This window comes from Saimiri boliviensis, chromosome 2, assembly GCF_048565385.1.
Source record: "Saimiri boliviensis isolate mSaiBol1 chromosome 2, mSaiBol1.pri, whole genome shotgun sequence".
In the NCBI taxonomy this organism is placed as follows: Eukaryota; Metazoa; Chordata; class Mammalia; order Primates; family Cebidae; genus Saimiri; species Saimiri boliviensis.
The window spans coordinates 168,200,648-168,218,845 of NC_133450.1; the positions used below are offsets into that span (position 1 = coordinate 168,200,648).

Sequence of the window (18,198 nt, forward strand, 5' to 3'; positions counted from 1 at the left end):
TCCGGCAGAGAGGCAGGTACACAAGTCTGAGCTGGATAAATATTTAGGGGCCAAAGATACATGGTGATGAAGAGAAAGCAAATGTGTAGATCTCCCTCTCTCCCTCTCTCTTTCTCACATAAATTAAGAAGATGAAAGCACAGAAAAACACGATAAGCATCTTTAGAAACCCATCCATCATACGGAATAAACTTATAACTAGATCTACAGGGTTTACTTTGATCAATTTGCCCAGATTCAGAAATAATTATGCTGTGCTGAAGTTTTCATTTATATTTGTGTATATGAAGAACATGATTTACACAATACATAAGAATAAAAGAAGAAAAAGGAAGTCCTGTAATTTCCATTTTTTAAAAGGCCTATAGGCTGCTAAAAGTGATATGGTATTCTAGTCAGAAACGTAACTCAGATTGGATAGATACACAGATTTAGAGGTAAATCCTATTAATTGTTACCATTTTGAACTATCGAATCAACTGAGGTTTCAAATAAAAATGTAATCCAGAAATGGCATATAATACATTGATAAAAAAAGAGGGAGATGTTATTTGAAAAGAAGTTGACTCGTTAGTCAAAGAGTAGATGAACTGAGTTTTCTCATTCTTTCTCAATTTCTTCTTAATAGGGATCACCTACTGCCTTCCATTTCTGAGCTCCCTGGAATCATTCTTCCTGATCATCTCCTTTGTTACACTTTTCTTAGCACACAGATGAATAGCTCAGTCATTTAAGCATTAACTAATGTCAGTGTCTGTGACATCATGGGAGGGCATTATGTAACATATAAGGCACTTGCTTTTAAGCAGTCATTCTAGAACAGGTTGAAGATTTGCTTGGATCCATATGCATGCTATCTACAAGATAATAGGTACAAAATGCCTAGCAAAAAGTACTGTACACAGTAGGTGTATTAGCCTGTTCTCACATAGTAAGACATACCCGAGACTGGGCAATTAACAAAAGAAAGAGATTTAATGGATGTCAGTACCACATGGCTGGGGAGGTCTCACAATCATGGTGGAAGGCAAAAGGGATCAAGCCACATCTCACATGGATGTCAGCAGGCAAAGAGAGAGAGCTTGTATAGGAAATGTTTTTAAAACCATCAGATGTCATGAGACTTATTCACTATCACGAGAACAGCATGAGAAAGACCCACCCCCATGATTCAATTACCTCCCATTGGGTTACTCCCATGACACGTGGGAATTGTGGGAGTTACAATTTCAAAATGAAATTTGGGTGGGGATGCAGCCAAACCATATCAGGTGATCACTTAATTTCTGCTGTTCTTGTTTAAAATCTCTGTTATCAACCATCCTCTCCTTTCAAGGAGTCTATTACAGTTGTCCAGACACTATAAGGACTCCACTTTCTGTAATTTCTATATGGCAATGTTTGCTTAAACATATTTCTACATTCTATACATTTAAATTATATCCTTTAGTGGTAATAAGAAACTCTTAGCTCTTTAAAGACAACAATAAATTGTAGCTAATGTATTTATTGTTTCCTATGTACCAAAACATTCTCAGTACTTTATATGTATTATCACACCTTCACAATTTCTACTATTATCTGTTTTATAGATGAGGAAACTGGGGCATGGGTTGACCAGTTAGTCAGTGTCAAGATCAAGAGGGAAACCCAGGCAGCCTAACTCTAGAACCTACAATTCAATTACCACATACAGAATAAATGTTTTCTTGAGTGTCAGGAGACAAGAACATTTTCTGAGGTGGTCTATATAAAAGGGTCCCATAGTTAAGTGACCTTGAAACACTGAATACATAGATATATGTAAAACTCTTTCAAAAAGTAAATATCTTAGTAGTCCTATTCCAAATAAATCTGCTTAATTTTATTTGATTCATTGTTTTCCAAACTCTAAACCTTGAAACCTGTTTCCATGTGGTTTCTAACCACATCTCCCAGAATTGATACCTGTGCACAAGACTTCGGGAAAGTGTTCAGAAACAGCCTCTTACCTGTGGCACTGAAAGATTTGGAGGTTCATGGCTGTCCCACAGGACAAATTCAAAAGAATCTTCAAAGATTTCTCCACCAAAGTGACGATAATAAATGATTCCATTAAACAAATCCCTCTGAAGGAAGCCAGGCACAGGATAGCCTATTGGGTCCATAAAAACACCACTTACTTTGGTACGCGTCTATCAGATATCAAGGTAAAATGATACTGAACTTATCTTCAAAAGTCTTATCTGTCTAGTATGTTCTATGTAACCAAGGAATCTGCATTAAATGTTTCCATCAAAGGTAAATAATAAAGCAGAAAAATAATAAATAATAAAGCAGGAAAACTAAAGTCACTACTTCTGTCTTGATATAGGGAAAAATTGGCATTAGAAAAGTATTTTCAAGAAACTTTCTCTTATTTCAAATATACAAAGTAACACTAACTACTTACTTGATCTCTATTTTGTCAAACTCTGGATCTGCCTACTTTAAGAAGTAGTTATTAAGTGATTCTAACAAAATGTAAATAAATGTTGTTCATGAAATTATCAATAATCTAGTCCAAACATCTCCTTTTAGACTAATTTGTTCGATCACCTTGCTTAGTTGACCTAATTTTTCACAGTGTAACTGTTACTTTGAGGCTCAGCTCTGGAAATCTGTAGATGTACAAGCTTGGATAGATCAAATTAACTTTCCTAAATCTCAGATTTCCTAATTATAAAATGAGAATAAAAATACTACCTTACTTCAGAAACTTGGTGTTCACCTTAGTGCAAACTCTGACACAATTCAGCAAACCCAGAAGGGTGCGTAGAAGGTTCTCCATGGAAGAGTGAATGCCATTCAAATGATCTTAACTGCCCAGAACTTACCTATCAGTCCTGGCCCTGGCTTCTTCATGATCTCCCCAGCCCATGGAGGTTTCGTGATATTGAAGAAGATGTAGTCATCACTGGCATCCACATCCGAAGCTCGCAGCATGGATCCCTGGATCAGGATGGTCTGCCCCTCCTCCAGTTCAATCACAACATTGGTTATGAGGAACGGGGGACTATCATCTTTGGGCAGGATGTTGATGGGAAATTTGTGATGGATGCTGTGATGGCCATCAAATATCCGGAAGACCACAAAGTCTTTGGTGGAGTCACTGTCATCATGATGATAGCGAACAACTCCAGCCTGGAGGTCAGCCACGGTGAAGAGAAATCCTTTCCCCCCTGAGGGAGAGAGCAGAGATGGAGCAGATTGAGCGAGAAGGTGCAGGAGCAGCAGCTGTGGGAAAAGCATCACTACAGCAGAGGCTGCTATGGAAAATGTGCAGCCTGTATTTCCCTCACCTGGAAGAACTATAGATTGTTAGTGGGTTCTGGGATAATACATATAGTTTTGAATATTGGCTGCAACATATATTAGTTGTACAGATTTGGGCAAGGTATCTAATTTATGAAACTCATCTGTAAAACATGGATAACACTACTGTGAGGGTTTTAACTTTTTCCATTACCTTGACTGGGCTAAGGAATGCCCAGACAACTGGTAAAACATTATTGCTGGGTGGTTCTGTGAAGACGCTGTTTTTTGAAGTGATTAGCATTCGAGTCAGTAGACTGAGGAAAGATCACGCTCACCCTTGTGGGCAAGCCTCATCCAATTCATTGAGGAACTGAATAGAACAAAATGGCAGAGGAAAGGGGAATGCTCTCTCTCCTTCCATCTTCTGCCCTCTGACACTGAAGCTCCTGGTTCTTGAGCCTTTGAACTCTGGAACATAAACCAGCCACTCTCTAACACCCCCATGCATCCCTCCACTCTCCACGTCCCTCCACCCCACTCACTCTCTCCATTCCCCTTGTCCAGCTTCTCAAGCCTTTGGTTTTGGACTGGGAGTTACATCATCAGCTTCCCTGGTTCTTAGCCCTTCAGACTAATGCCCATGACTTCACGGGCTTTCCTGGTTCTTCAACAGCCTAACATGAAACCTCTCAGCTTCCACAATTACATAAGCCAATTCCCATAATAAATCGCCTCATAAATAGGTAGGTAGGTAGGTAGGTAGGTAGGTAGGTAGATAGACAGATAGATAGATAGATTATATAAGCCAATTCCCATAATAAATCACCTCACAGGTAGGTAGGTAGGTAAGTAGGTAGGTAGGTAGGTAGGTAGGAAGATAGACAGACATTCTATTGGTTTAATTTCTCCGGAGAGCCCTTACTAATATAAATACCTCATAATCCATGGCAAGAATGAGAAAACTTAAGCCACAGTAAGCCTACAATAAATGTTGGTTATTCTTCAGCTAATTGCTACCATTCTACATGGCAACAGTTCTTAGAGGAGTGGTCTCAAACCAGCAGCCTTGATACCATCTAGAAAGTTGTTAGAAATGCAAATTCTCAGGCCTTATCCTGGACCTGCTGAATTAGACATTAAGAGGTGGGTGAGAAGGAGGCAACAACCAGTGTTATCAAGCCCATCTGAAAATTACTGGCTCAAAGACCAAGAGCTAGAGCTCTGATATCCAACAGACTGAGTTCAAATCCCAGTTCTGCCATTTTCTAGGTGTATAACCTTAGATAAGTCAGTTGTTCTAAGTCTCAGGTTAGCCATTTGTAAAATGGGAATAATAATAGTATCTAATGTCATAAAGTTGATATGAGATAAATGAGATAAAGTATACAGAATGCTTTGCACAGTATCTGCCACAAAGTAAATGCTTAATAAATGGTCATGTCATACTATTTTCTATCTCCTCTGAACCTGGAACATCATTGCATTATGGGCTTCCACTCCCCGTTTCATTTCTATAGTATTAACAAACATATTCTTAAGAGACTTACAATTCTTTTTATTTATTTATTTTTTTTTTTTGAGACAGCATCTCCTTCTATCACCCAGGCTGGAGTGCAGTGTAGTGGCAGAATCTCGGCTCACTGCAACCTCCACCTTCCAGGTTCAAATGATTCTCCTGCCTCAGCCTCCCAAGTAGCTGGGACTATAAGAATGTACCACCACGACTGGCTGTTTTTGTGTTTTTAGGAGAGAAAGGGTTTCACCATGTAGGCTAGGCTGGTCTTGAACTCCTGACCTCAAGTGATCCACTCGCCTTGGCCTTCCAAAGTGCTGGGATTATAGGCATGAGCCACTGCACCTGGCCAGAGATGTACAATTCTTAATGACCATTACTCTCTTCACACCATGCAGCTCTGTTAAAGACCTTAGAGGAATAAACAATTTAACAATTTCTTGTCCAAGAGCCACGTTATTCTTCTTTCTTAGTACCAGAATCCTAGTTGTATTTGCATAGCAATACGATCATTTTAAAATACTCAGTCTTGCAGGGCGCCATGGCTAACGTCCGTAATCCCAGCACTTTGGGAGGCCAAGGTGGGCTGATCACAAGGTCAAGAGATCGAGACCATCCTGGCCAACATGATGAAACCCTGTCTCTACTAAAATATAAAAATTAGCTAGGTGTGGTGGTACGTGCCTGTAGTCCTGGCTACTTGGGAGGCTGAGGCAGGAGAATTTCTTGAACCTGAGAGGCGGAGGTTGCAGTGAGCCAAGATTGCACCACTGCACTCCAGTCTGGTGCCTGGCTACAGAGCAAGACTCTGTCTCAAAAATAAATAAATAAATAAATAAAATAAATTAAAAAAAAAAAACACCTCAGTCTTCCCAACTCCCTTGCACTGAGGAGTTGTATGTGACATAGTTTGATAAGAAAATCTAAGTGGAAATTGTTGTATTGTGCTCCTGGGAAAACTTTTTAAATAGAGCAAACTTCTTTCATGGCATGACTTCTTTCATTGTTCCTTCTGTGTCTTCCAACTTCAAAGACATGAAGAAAATAACTAATTTTCAAGCCACTGCACTTGGATTTCTCTTACATACAACTGCACACCCACCCTGACTGATACACCCAGATTTAAACTGGCCTCCCACTATCCTGGGATTAAGCAGGAGGATGTATCATACATTTATCATTTTCCTTTGATTCCAGAATTCCCTAATCACAAATGATAATGAGAGCTCTCTTTCTGCTTTACAGTTAGGCAAACTAAGAAGATAATTAAATCCTCTGAGCTCATTATAAGGAATGGCTTATTTTATCATAAAGTATAAATATTACTTCTTTAGAATTATTACCTTGTTAATTATCATCCTATAGAATAATTATAAATTCATTTATTTTAAACTATGACAACTACTTCTAATAACATAACATCATTATTACTAGAGTATTCATTAAGCATCGATTTTTCTCTTTTTTTTTTGAGACAGAGTCTTGATCTGTTGCCCAGGCTAGAGTGCAGTGGCGTGATCTTGGCTCACTGCAACCTCCGCTGCCCAGTTTCAAGCAATTCTCCCATCTCAGCCTCCTTAGTAGCTGGGACTACAGTCTCTTGCCACCATGGCCAGCTAATTTTTGTATTTTTAGGAGATGGGGTTTTACCATGTTGGTCAGGCTGGTCTTGAACTCTTGACCTCAGGTGATCCATCTGCCTTGGCCTCCCAAAGTGCTGGGATTACAGGCGTGAACCACCGCACCCAGCCTAATTTTTCAATATAGTTTTTTGAAGTAGAAAAATAAAAAACACTGTCCTCCAACTGGGAAAAAAATAACTGGTTAAGGAGTAAACTTAGAAGGAGTCTTGCATGGCATCCTTCTAAGCAAAACAAGGTTTAAACAACGAGCCACACACAAGGTACTGTTTATAAATGGTTAAACATTGATCTGAGCATCTGAACACAAAAGTCAATGGTTTCAAGATCTCCAGATTTTCGGCATTTGACAATTTCGTTAAGAAATGGGGCCCAAGAGATGCTACATATATCTGTTAAATATACTTTTGAAGAAAATACTTTTGGATTCTTTGCTAGGTTATCAAGTTGGATCATTCACCTCTTAATGTCAGCCATCCATGCTGCAGACCACCAACGGTGACTAGCTGGACAGCATCAATGTCGTTATTGTCGACAACCTGAAACTGTTCCCAAGTGATGGCTCGAGACTGCCCCTCCAGAAGATTCAGACCTATGAGAGAAAGGAGAAAAGGATGTTGGCATGACAGACTGGATAAACAAAATATGCCACATATACAATGAGGAATACTATGCAGCCATAAAAAAAGCATGAGTTCATGTCCTTTGCAAGGACGTAGATGAAGCTGGAAACCATCATTCTCAGCAAACTAACACAGGAACAGAAAACCAAACACTGCATGTTCTCACTCATAAGTGGGAGCTGAACAATGAGAACACATGGATACAGGGATGGAAACATCACACACCAGGGCCTGTCAGGGAGGTGGGGGAAATGCATGCGGGACTTAAAACCTAGATGACGGGTTGATAGATGCAGCAAACCACCATGGCACATGTATACCTATGTAACAAATCTGCACGTTCGGCATATATACCCTAGAAGTTAAAGTAAAAGAAAAAAAGAAAAAGACGTTGGCAAATTCTTTGACATGCCAACGTGCCTGTTTAAGAAAAGATGAATGAATTGCCACTCATGAAACCATCTGAATACTGGATCTTTAAAAGCTTTTCAAGAAACTGTAATTTGCTTTTATTTTTAGTACTACTTTTATTTTTAGTACTATTAACTCCAATATTACAACAGATTGCAGAGAATCCTGCAAGGGACAGAACAAGCTGGTTGAATCACAAAGTGTGCTGCTGGACCCATCTTATGCTTCCCTCATATCTGCCAGCCTCACCCACCAACCTGGCCGCAACCAACTGCCTGTTCTCTAGCTGCAGCTGCCCCAAGAGGATTCCCAGTCTCCAATACTGTAAAGCCCTCCTGCCTCCGCTGCATCATCTTCTGATGCAGCCAGCTACCTCCACTGCCCTCTGGTGGTGGCAGGACCAACCTTGTGACTGGTCAGATCCTGCACCAGGGGACCCAGGGAGTGTGTGCAACGGCTGCTAAGAAGGGCCAGGTAACACAATCTGGGCATGTGGGAGGTTAACATCCAGTGAAGTAAACCTTAACCCATTAAAGACAGGAAATGGGAAAGAACTGACCATTAGATTGTTGACCTTTTCCCCACCCCACTTTTAACTCTTCCCAGACACAGAGGTTCCACCTCCTCCCTGGAAACATCGACAGTACAGAGAAATCTGCTTTCTTATAAAGCTGTGACCAGCTCAGCCATGCTACTTTTTCCCCTACTCTTGATTTCAGCATAGGGTTAGTACATCTGATCTGCCTCAGGGTCTGTTTTCTAGAGGAAATGGGCTAATACATATATAAAGGAGGGGGAGAGAGAAAAGGGAGGGAAAGAAGGAAAGAAGGAAGGAAGGGAGGGAGGGAGGGAGGAAAGGAAGGAAGGAAGGAAGGGAGGGAGGGAAGAAAGGAAGGAAGAAAGGGAGGGAGGGAGGGAGGGAGGGAGGGATGAAAAGAAGGGAGGGAGGGAGGGAGGGAGGGAGGGAAGAAAGGAAGGAAGGAAGAGAGGGAGGGAGGGAAGAAAAAGAAGGAAGGAAGGGAGGGAAGAAAGGAAGGAAGGGAGGGAGGGAGGGAGGGAAGAAAGGAAGGAAGGGAGGGAGGGAGGGAAGAAAGGAAGGAAGGAAGGAAGGAAAGTGCATAAGAATCTCTGTGACTGGTAGTAGGGATTTGGAAGGCAGGAGTTTCCAGGACAAGGTGTCACAGAGCACAGCAGAGGAACAATCGAGAAGCCTAGAAATGTATACAGGAAAATACTAACATTGGTTATATCTTCATGGTGAAATAATAACTTTAAATGTAAAGTATTCTTCAAATTTCAATGCTGATGCAGATCAAGTTTATAATAAGCAAACATTTATTTTAAAAAGGATTCTTTGTAAAGAATGTTTTCATGTTCAAAGCGGCCAAAATGACATTGAACAAACCTGGATGTCACCGATCACGCATACACATACAGACTATTCTGTCTCTATGCTCAAGCAGGAGTCCATGTAACATGTGATCATTCCTAAACTTCAGCTTACCAATTCCATCTTTTCTCTCATTACCCTCCTGACAGAGGTAGACTGGGATATAGAGTCATAATTATAAATCAGGGCTGCTGACCTGATGTTCTCTGTCTCTACTGAAACTCGCATACATACAAACCCATACCCACGTGTACATACACACAAAGCAGCTTGTTTAAGCTGCCACCTGAGGATTTAAATCAGACACAGATATTTTCCCCTCAATACAATCTATCACCACTGCTTATAAGTATGTTTCAAACAATATTAATGGGATCAGTGAGAATAGAAAAATCTCCTTTTACATTCCACATTTACGTCTGATCACATAAGTCCACTCAGAATTGAGAAGCATAGAAAGGCATATTTTAAAGCAGTTAAAGCTCTTACGTATGTATTTTAGTTTCCATGCAGCCCAACGTAAAAACAGACGATGGATTACAAAAGCTAAACCTTTCTCCAATCCCTTGGAAGAATTTGAGTTGGAGATTTCAGTCCCACTATAGCTCAATATCCCAAACAGTCACTTTTTTTGCTTCATTCAGTTGAAAGGTGTCCTTTTGTCATATCTCCAGCAGGGGAAAGAACTTGGGCTGAGGACACAGGAATCCTGGATTTAAATTTCTCACACTGCCAGTGGAATAAAAAACAAAAGCTACTATCTGATGCCCTTAATGTATCTGGGCTTCAGTTGCCTCATGTAAGAAATAGGAATAAAACTACCTTTCTTTCCTGACCCATCTACTTTCTTGTCTTCCCTTCAGGGCTATGTTGCTTGATGCCTTATATCGAGCTTTACCTGTATTCCAGGATACACGGGGGGCATTTGTATCTGCTGTTCTGATGGAGATGTGGACTGTCATAGGTGCACTCCTTTCAAAGAAGAAGTCGTATACCTCCAATTCTACCTGTAAACAAACAGGTGCAAGTGAGCCGCACACTGAAACGTTACAGGGTAAAGCGGTATTAATTCTGGAGTATACCCACCCACAGAGGCAAACGGAGATTCAGGTGTCTGCTGTTCCCACATCTCATTTTTGACAACCTGGTTTGAATTTTTCAGGTGCTAGATCTTGTTCCTTACTTTAGCAGCATTTTAAAATTTTCTTCTATGTAGAAGTATTCATCTAAAATTGGTAATATACTGAAGAAGTGTCTCTGCACTGGTTTGGGAGACTAACTCATTCCCACATTCAGTCACTTAAATCTCTCTCAAAGGTAGAAGATCTAAAGAAGTGATTTTCAACTAAGGGTGATGTCCCCTTCGAGGACTTTTGGAAATGTCTGCAGGCATTTTTGGTTTCAAAAGTGGGTATGTGGGAGAATGCTATTGTCATCTAGTGGGTAGAGGCCAGGGACACTAACATCCCACCGTACACAGGACAGCCTCCCAAACAAATAATTATCTGATACAAAACGGCAATTGTGGTACTGCTACTATCAAGAAACTCTGATCTAGAGACAGCCATCCTACTAGACAAATATTTAAATATTTCAACTTTGCTTTCATGAAATTCAAAACTAATAAGTAGGGGCTACGTGGTGAGTTTTGATCTTTGTTATGCACTGTGTATATATTGTACCAGATGTTGACAGAGAAGAAAGAGGCATAACGCAGAAAGGCAAGGCATACTCCCTACTTTTGAAGAACATGTGGTTGGTGGGAGAGGATAAGAGAAATAATCAGACAGCAATATGTCAGCAAATACTGAATAACAAAAGAAACTGATTCAAGGCTGCCAAAGCAACAGACTGAAAATGAAAATCCATGGGCAGGAGGTGTCTTTTGGAGGTGTAATATAAATATGTATTCAGTTGGGCCCCTGACCCAGGGCTTCCAGTCCACACAACCTAAAAAGTATGTGATCTCCACTGAAAAAACTGAGTTATCTTCTAATGAAAAAAATCACACCTCTGCACAGGTTCTGCTTTAAGAGCACATTACACAATGCCAGGAAGTGGCCAGAAAAGTGGTGCTCTATTTGTGAGCTCCAAGGAAGACTGGACGCGCAATGAGAAATTACTTCCTAACAGGGAAGGCATGGGAGGCCAGGGACTATGATGAAGAGGGGGAAATAAAAGCAGAAGGCAAAGCACAGCATTTATAGCCTGAAGTCTTTGGTCTCCCCTCGAGGCTACCTGCTGAAAATGTCTACATTACAATAGAAGACAACTTGGTAATCCCAGGGACACTCATTTTCCTTAACAAACTTGAACTCAAGTCTGTATCAATCTGCTGGTTTAAAATTTCCATCCTGTTTGAATCAAGTTGCTGGTAGGTCTTTAAGTATGTGAAGCGTTATTATGTGGAAGACTTTAACCAGCTGTCCTCCACTCCCGTTGAGTACAGAACCAGAAGAAAGAGGCTGAACCTGAAGCAAAGGGGATTTAGATAGAAGTAGCACCTTTCTGATGAATAGTGTTTCATCATGAAATAAGTTATCAAATGAGACTATGGGATCTCCTATCCTGAGTCTGTGTTATTAATTAAAATTAAGAATTCCCATAAAAAATTCTCACAAAAAACAGAGTAAAAGAATTGGTTAATAAAACTATTGTGGGCTGGGTGCCATGGCTGACACCTGTAATCCCCACACTTTGGGAGGCCGAGGCAGGTGGATCGTGATGTCAGAAGTTCAAGACCAGCCTAGCCAATATGGTGAAACCTGTCTCTACTAAAAATACAAAATATTAGCTGGGCATGGTGGCATGCGCCTGCAGTCCCAGCTGCTTGGGAGGCTGAGAGAGGAGAATTGCTTGAACCCAGGAGGTGGAGGTTGCAGTGAGCAGAGATCGTGGCACTGCATGCACTCCAGCCTGGGTGACAGAGCAAGACTCCATCTAAAAAAAAAAAAAATTGTGTGCTCGCTTTGGCAGCACATATACTAAAATTGGAATGATACAGAGAAGATTAGCATAGCCCCTGCACAAGGATGACACACAAATTCATGAAACATTTCATATTTTGGGGGAACAACACACACTGGAGCCTGTCGGGGTAAGGGGTGGAAGGAGGGAGAACATTAGAAAAAATAGCTAATACATGTTGGGCTTACTACCTGGGGGACGGGTTCATGGGTGCAGCAAATCACCATGGCACATGTTTACCTGTGTAACACACCTGCACATCCTGCACATGTACCCCAGAACTTAAAAAGAAGAAACACACCAAAACATTTTTTTAGATAAAAGAATTGTAAACATAAGCCATCTCTAACTTCAGTTGTCTCTGTGATGCAGGAAGGCTGCGGAAGGCTGCTGCAGTTCTCAAACTGGTCAGCCCTGGCCCAAAGGCAGCCCTCAAAAATATTTGGTAGCTGGCACATACATTTCACTACAATTTTTACTTGTTTTCTATATTCAAGAATTTAAGCATTTTACCAAAAATGTATCATTCTCCAACTTTTCTTGGCACATGAGCACTAAAGCAACAGTGGGCACACTTGTATCCTTACAGGGCAGTGGTGGGCACAAGCTGAGTGGTAGCTGCTTCCTGAGGGGCTGGCTCTTGCTTCAGTTTGCCTCAGAGCCCCTCAGTGGGGTTTGCTCATTGACCCCCACCTGCCTGGCTCCTCTGAGCAGTTAGTTCGCATCCTGATTTACAGTGATTGATTCTTTTCTGAGGCAATGAATGTACAAAGGAACCTGAGGGTTCAAGGTAGGGGCTTCTTAACTAAGCCTGTGACTTCTGACTAAGCTGGAACCTTTCTCTATCCTCACCTCATCATGTCTCCTCTCAGAATGGCTGCTGTTTGGTGGCTGATAGGCGATCTGTATGTCACTGAGATCCTTCCAGGTGAATGAGGAGATCGGTCTGGTGTGATCCAACAGGTGAGTCACATAGCCCCGAAGCGGGGCTTTAGTAATGTTGAACACCAGCAAAGGTTTAGGGGTCTCATCTTCTTCACAGTCCAGAACTGATGTAGTCAAGGAGGTCAGGATGAACTGATCCACTTCCAGAATAAACATGGCCATGAATGCAGCCTTTGGAATCTGATTCGGAATTCCAGCTCTGATATAGACAGGCAGCCATGCACTCTCTGACTTTTGAAGGAGAAAGAAAATACAAAGGAGAAAATAATATGAATGAAGCAATATCATACAGGACCAATAGCATAATATTCAATACAGCCACAGCCTAGAGGATGTGATCTCTAGGTGACCTGAAACCTGGCTGCATATTGGAATCACCTGGGGAGCTTTAAACACATGCTGGTAACTAGGATCCGTCTGCAGAGGTCCTTGTTTAATTGTTTCAAAAAGGGGACCAGAAAACCAGTATTTCTCGAGATCCCTGGTGACTCTTACATGCAACCAGGTGAAGAAGGGAGCACCTACTTTGGCATCAGAAAGAACTGTGCTTATCATTCTATCTCTAACAGTTTTAATTTGTGTAGATTTAGACAAGTTACTTAACTCTTCAGTCTCATTTTCTTTCCAGCTATAAATGAAAATATTAATACTAGACTCCCAAGTATTAAGTGAAAACAAATGAAATAGCCAAAGTAGGCACTTAGCAGTCTGGCACCCACCAACAACTGCCTCCAGCCACCTTCCTCACCTCCTGTCATGTAGTTTTAAAGGGGGCAGGAGAAGGATGAAGGAAATATGTCTTTAAGATTTGGTTCTCAAGCAAATGAAGAATAGTTGCTTGGTTGTCTAGTTAGTTAAGATCCCAAATCTCCAAGCAAGGGCTGGGTATTGGGGATTGCAAGTGACCACTGAGAGTAGGAATGCATTCTCCCAAAACGAGAGCACTATGAGCAAGAGACCCTTCAAAGAAACAATGAAATTGTGCCACAAGGTCTAAGATCTCAACAAGTGCTATAGGCACAGAGAATCCTCATACGGCGAGGTGTGGTAGCTCGTGCCTGCAATCCCACCACTCTGGGAGGCCGATGTGTCAGGATTGCTTGATGCCAGGAGTTTGAGACCAACCTGGGCAACAGAACGAGAGACTCTGTCTCTACAAAAAAGTAAAAATAAAAGAATTACCTAGCCATTGTGGTGCACACCTATAGTCAATTACTCAAATGGCTGAGGCAGGAAGATCTCTTGAGCCCAGGTGTTTGATGTTATGGTGAACTGTGATCATACCACAGCACTCTAACCTGGGCAAAAGAGTGAGACTTGGTCACTAAAAAGAAGAAAAAAAGAATCCCTCATAGCAGTAGATGCTAGCTCTTATGGGAGCTGACCTATCTCATTGCTGAGATGACCAGGCTCAGTTATCAAATTCACATTAATCCAATTCTGCTTAACACTGACCATTGGGCTAGGAGTTGTAATCTGTGTATAACAGGATCCTAAAGTTCCAATAAAAGAGATTAGACTTCCAAGTGAATGTAAGACACATAGTAAAATATGCAGAACTTACAAAGCAAGTTGTCTGGAACTAGTTCCAGACTCCAGAACTTTCTTGCCCATATAAAAATATTAAAAGATTGAGAAAGGTAAGAGAAACATTGACCAGGATAGAGGAGTGCTTTGGGGTGTTTATTCAGTTATTTCCCCAACCTTCGACATCACAGGCTGGCATGGAGCAGGAAGAGCAGGGCACTGCCATATCCCCCATCCCTTAATGTGTTTCTTGCAGGTAAAGCACACACAGAGAGCTGATGCAGGGCTCATATCTGAGGAAGCTAAGTGGCTGGAAGCAGAAAAATAATGATCGCTCAGAATCAGCCTGTTCTTGTTTGTGTCAGCAAGGGACATATAAATGCTCCCAGATATGGGCCAAGTGGGCAGAGGGCTGGTCTGGGGTTTTCCTGGACTCTGAACTTCAGAAACCTCTCTTGAGAGGCCAAAATCCAGTAACAAAATGCTGGAAATGGAATCAAATCCTAGGAGCTAAAGGAGAAATTCCAAGTGACAACTCAGACTAGAAATACATCCTCTTAAGAGAGCTATGAGTGATAGACCAATGGGGCTCTCCAGAGAAACCATGAATTTGTCCCTAAGACAGAGATGCAGCTTGAGACATCTACCAGGCTCAGAGATCATAAAATCATATCTCATCAGTGCCTGATTAAGATCCCCCTGATTAAAATCTCCAAAACCACCCCTGCCACCAGCCTGAAAGTTCAGAAACTAACCAGCAACACTCAGAGAAGACAGAATTGCAAGAAAGGAACAGAGGAGAAGACCATCAACCCCTCCCCTTCCCACTGCATGGTTGATGAAGCCAGGTAGTCAATATACTGAGATGTCCCAGGGTTCGGAGTATCTACTCTTCATGTGCCACTGGGGAAAAAATTCTTTGAAGATGTATAATTAGAAAACTCAAGAGTGGGTCAATTGTGATTTAAAAGAACCGGTGCTAAACGCTAAGACTAATTGAGTCTAGAGTCAAGTCTAAATAAGTACGCTATTTTAAACATGTTAATAAAGTGGATACAAATGTTGAAAGAGCCTACTGCTTATAATAAGGTATAAAAATCATGTGCTAGAACTGAAATTGCAAATTATATAAACAAAGTAATTGCCAGGAGAAAGGATCAATTGGATCAATTCTCATCATACATAGGAAGGAGTCAAGAGAGTTCACTTCATTTTTTGACTGTATATATTACAAATGCAGGCTTAATAATATTTTTAAGTTTAGAATTAAGTCCAAATGAAACATAAAATGTGATAAGGAATTGTCAAATAAAAAAAGATAAAGGCAAAAAAAAACATCTATTTTGCAAGACAAATTTTTTTAGTCAGCAAGAAAGCATAAAACATGATAGAAAAAAGTGTGTCTATTACTACCACAAATAAAAAGTTTGTATTTCCTTATTCAAGACAAATATTCTGAAATTCCATAAAAATGTCCAAATTATATGTACCTTACAAGAAAGTCACTTAAAATTACATGGAAAGATTAAAAGGAAAAGGGTGACACAAATTTATCACATAATGGAAAAAGCAGAGACCACATAATTTCAAAGATGAATTCAATGTGGACAACTGACATTAGTAAAAAATATGAGATGCTATGCAACAATCTTGTATGTTCTTCACATGTACCACAAAACCAAAAATGCAATAAAATATATATGTTTTAAAAAATGAGACAAAGATTCTTATAAATAACATTATATTTAATATTGTTCTGCTCAACCCAGTGGGGAATAGAGCAAAAATAAGAAGAATAATTACAGAAAAAGAAAGAACAAAATTATCATCATTTGCGAAAGATATAATTATGGTCTTTAAGAGCCCAAAGAATTGAGAATTTCTTAAAATAATGGAATTTAGGAAAGAAGCCAGATACAAGAAAATTATTCCAAAAATAGCTTTTCTGTTTATCATTAATAACCAATGAGAAGATATAATGGGAGAAAAATATTCTATTCACAATAGGTTCACAAAAACAAAGGGCCTAGAACTGGACTTAATAAGTATGCTCAGTTTACATGAAGGAAACTATAAACTTTACAGAATCATATAAAAGAACCTTTGTCTAAATGAAGTGAGATACTTCATTTCTGGATGAAAAGACTCTATATGATAAATGTTTCATTATTCTAATTTTCCCCAAATAATTTATAGTTTTAATTGGATACTAACAAAAATCCTTAGGTGCTACTTTTTTTGGAAACTAACATAAATAATTTAATTACATTTATTTGGAACTAAGTCTAGGTGACAATGGCTATGAAAATTTTGAAGAGAAGTGATAAGCAAGAACTTGCCTGTAAGATAATTACAGATATGTAATTATCTGTAATTATTATGGCCTATTATGTTTAGAATAATATGAGATTGACATATTATGTTTAGAATAATATGAGATTGACATATTATGTTTAGAATAATATGAGATTGACAAAGAATAAGTAGGTAAATCAAAAAAGCAAAAAGAGCTAGCCTTGAAATTGTATACATTATATCTTTCTATACAATAGAAGATCATCTAAAATCAATGGGAAACAAGTTAATTGTCCAATGAATGGTGCTGAAAATTTGGGCTATTTGGAAAAAACTGTTCCTTGTATTTCATCATGTAATAAAATTTTATTTCAGGTAGATTAAAAAGGCAAATGTAAGGAAGGAGACTTATAAAAATCTAGAAGAAATTGTGAGTGAATGGTCATTTGGTCACATGATGAGAATTGACTGTATAACCATAAAAATAACAAAAGAACAAGATATAAAACACAGAGTATAAATTTGATTTCATAAAATAAAACCAACTCTGGCATGCACGTGTGCATGTGTGTGTGTATGTAAAAATGGTAGAAATACAGCTACTTTTATTTTCTTCTTATCTTGCTTTCTGTGTTTTTTAAATATTCTCTGCAGTGAGTCTATTGTTTTTATATTCATAAACGACTGTTTTATGACATGCCAAATAAGCTATGGAATAGGTTAATAATAAACAAAGTAAGAAGGTAAAGGGATAAACTCCCAATAAAATAGATTTTAAAATATAAACAAAGCCCTATTCAATATAGCAAGGGAAAAAATGAGAAAATTTGGTCAAAAAGAAAAATGGCTCCAATTTTTTCAAAGGACATAAGAAATCATTAAAAGTGAAAGAAGTTTTTGTGTTAAACCAAATAGAAAACATATGATAGTTGTCTGTAGACCTAGTATATAGGTCTGTCTGAACAAAGTATGTCACTCCTCAGGGCCACCACTATAAAACAGGAAGCTTGAGCTAAACCCAATCTGATTTTGCAAACCTGGCTAATGATCTTTTTACTGGGTGACTTTTAAAACCAGCAATATGCATAGTGCTACTATGTGCCAAGTTTTATGTCATTCACGTAAGAAGTATTTTCTCATTTAATCCTCTCAGTTACTCTAAGAAGTAAGAACTATTAACCCCACTTTAAGTTGAAGAAAATGAGACCAAAAGTCACACAGCTAGTTAAACAGATGTTCGAAACCAGGCAATCTGTGCCCAGTGTCCATGCTCTTAACTATTAGCTGGACTCAGAAATTTATCCTTGAAAGGCTACCCAAGTGATTTACCTGATCAATTTGACTAGTCTGCCTCACAGTTTTTTCCAGACCTCAATTCTATGATTTTGTTTTATCATTTCTTTATGATTCCTTGTCATATTAACTCCTTGGTGGAATAATGTTCAATAGCTGACCAGGCCCCTTAGGATAAATCCCCATGAGAAGCCAGATTGTGAAAGATAGAAGTATTTCCAAACTCATCTTGGATCATCTTTCATCAGCACAAAATCTGAGCTGTTTCAGCAGGTACACAGTTTCCCCGGTTTCCCAAATAAACAAATTACAGAGTGC

At 39.6% G+C, this 18,198-nt stretch overlaps 1 protein-coding gene and 1 non-coding gene across 11 annotated transcripts in view; one reads left to right on the forward strand and one right to left on the reverse strand.

Moving 5' to 3' along the window:
• The window catches only part of FREM1 (FRAS1 related extracellular matrix 1), a 171,709-nt gene that overhangs the window by 108,422 nt on the left and 45,089 nt on the right, over window positions 1-18,198 (reverse strand). For 9 of the 10 annotated variants that reach the window (XM_074394856.1, XM_010338740.3, XM_039475197.2 and 6 more), the window contains 5 exons: window positions 12,673-12,996; window positions 9,752-9,860; window positions 6,890-7,021; window positions 2,856-3,200; window positions 1,992-2,134 (listed from right to left, as the gene is read on the reverse strand). In XM_074394856.1, the coding sequence (XP_074250957.1) occupies window positions 1,992-2,134; window positions 2,856-3,200; window positions 6,890-7,021; window positions 9,752-9,860; window positions 12,673-12,996 (1,053 nt within the window). The remainder of the gene's footprint in view (window positions 1-1,991; window positions 2,135-2,855; window positions 3,201-6,889; window positions 7,022-9,751; window positions 9,861-12,672; window positions 12,997-18,198) is intronic. The other variant, XM_074394857.1, reaches the window with a different exon arrangement.
• Window positions 11,814-11,920, forward strand: LOC120366423 (U6 spliceosomal RNA). Its single transcript, XR_005581091.1, has one exon. It is a non-coding gene; the product is annotated as a U6 spliceosomal RNA (small nuclear RNA).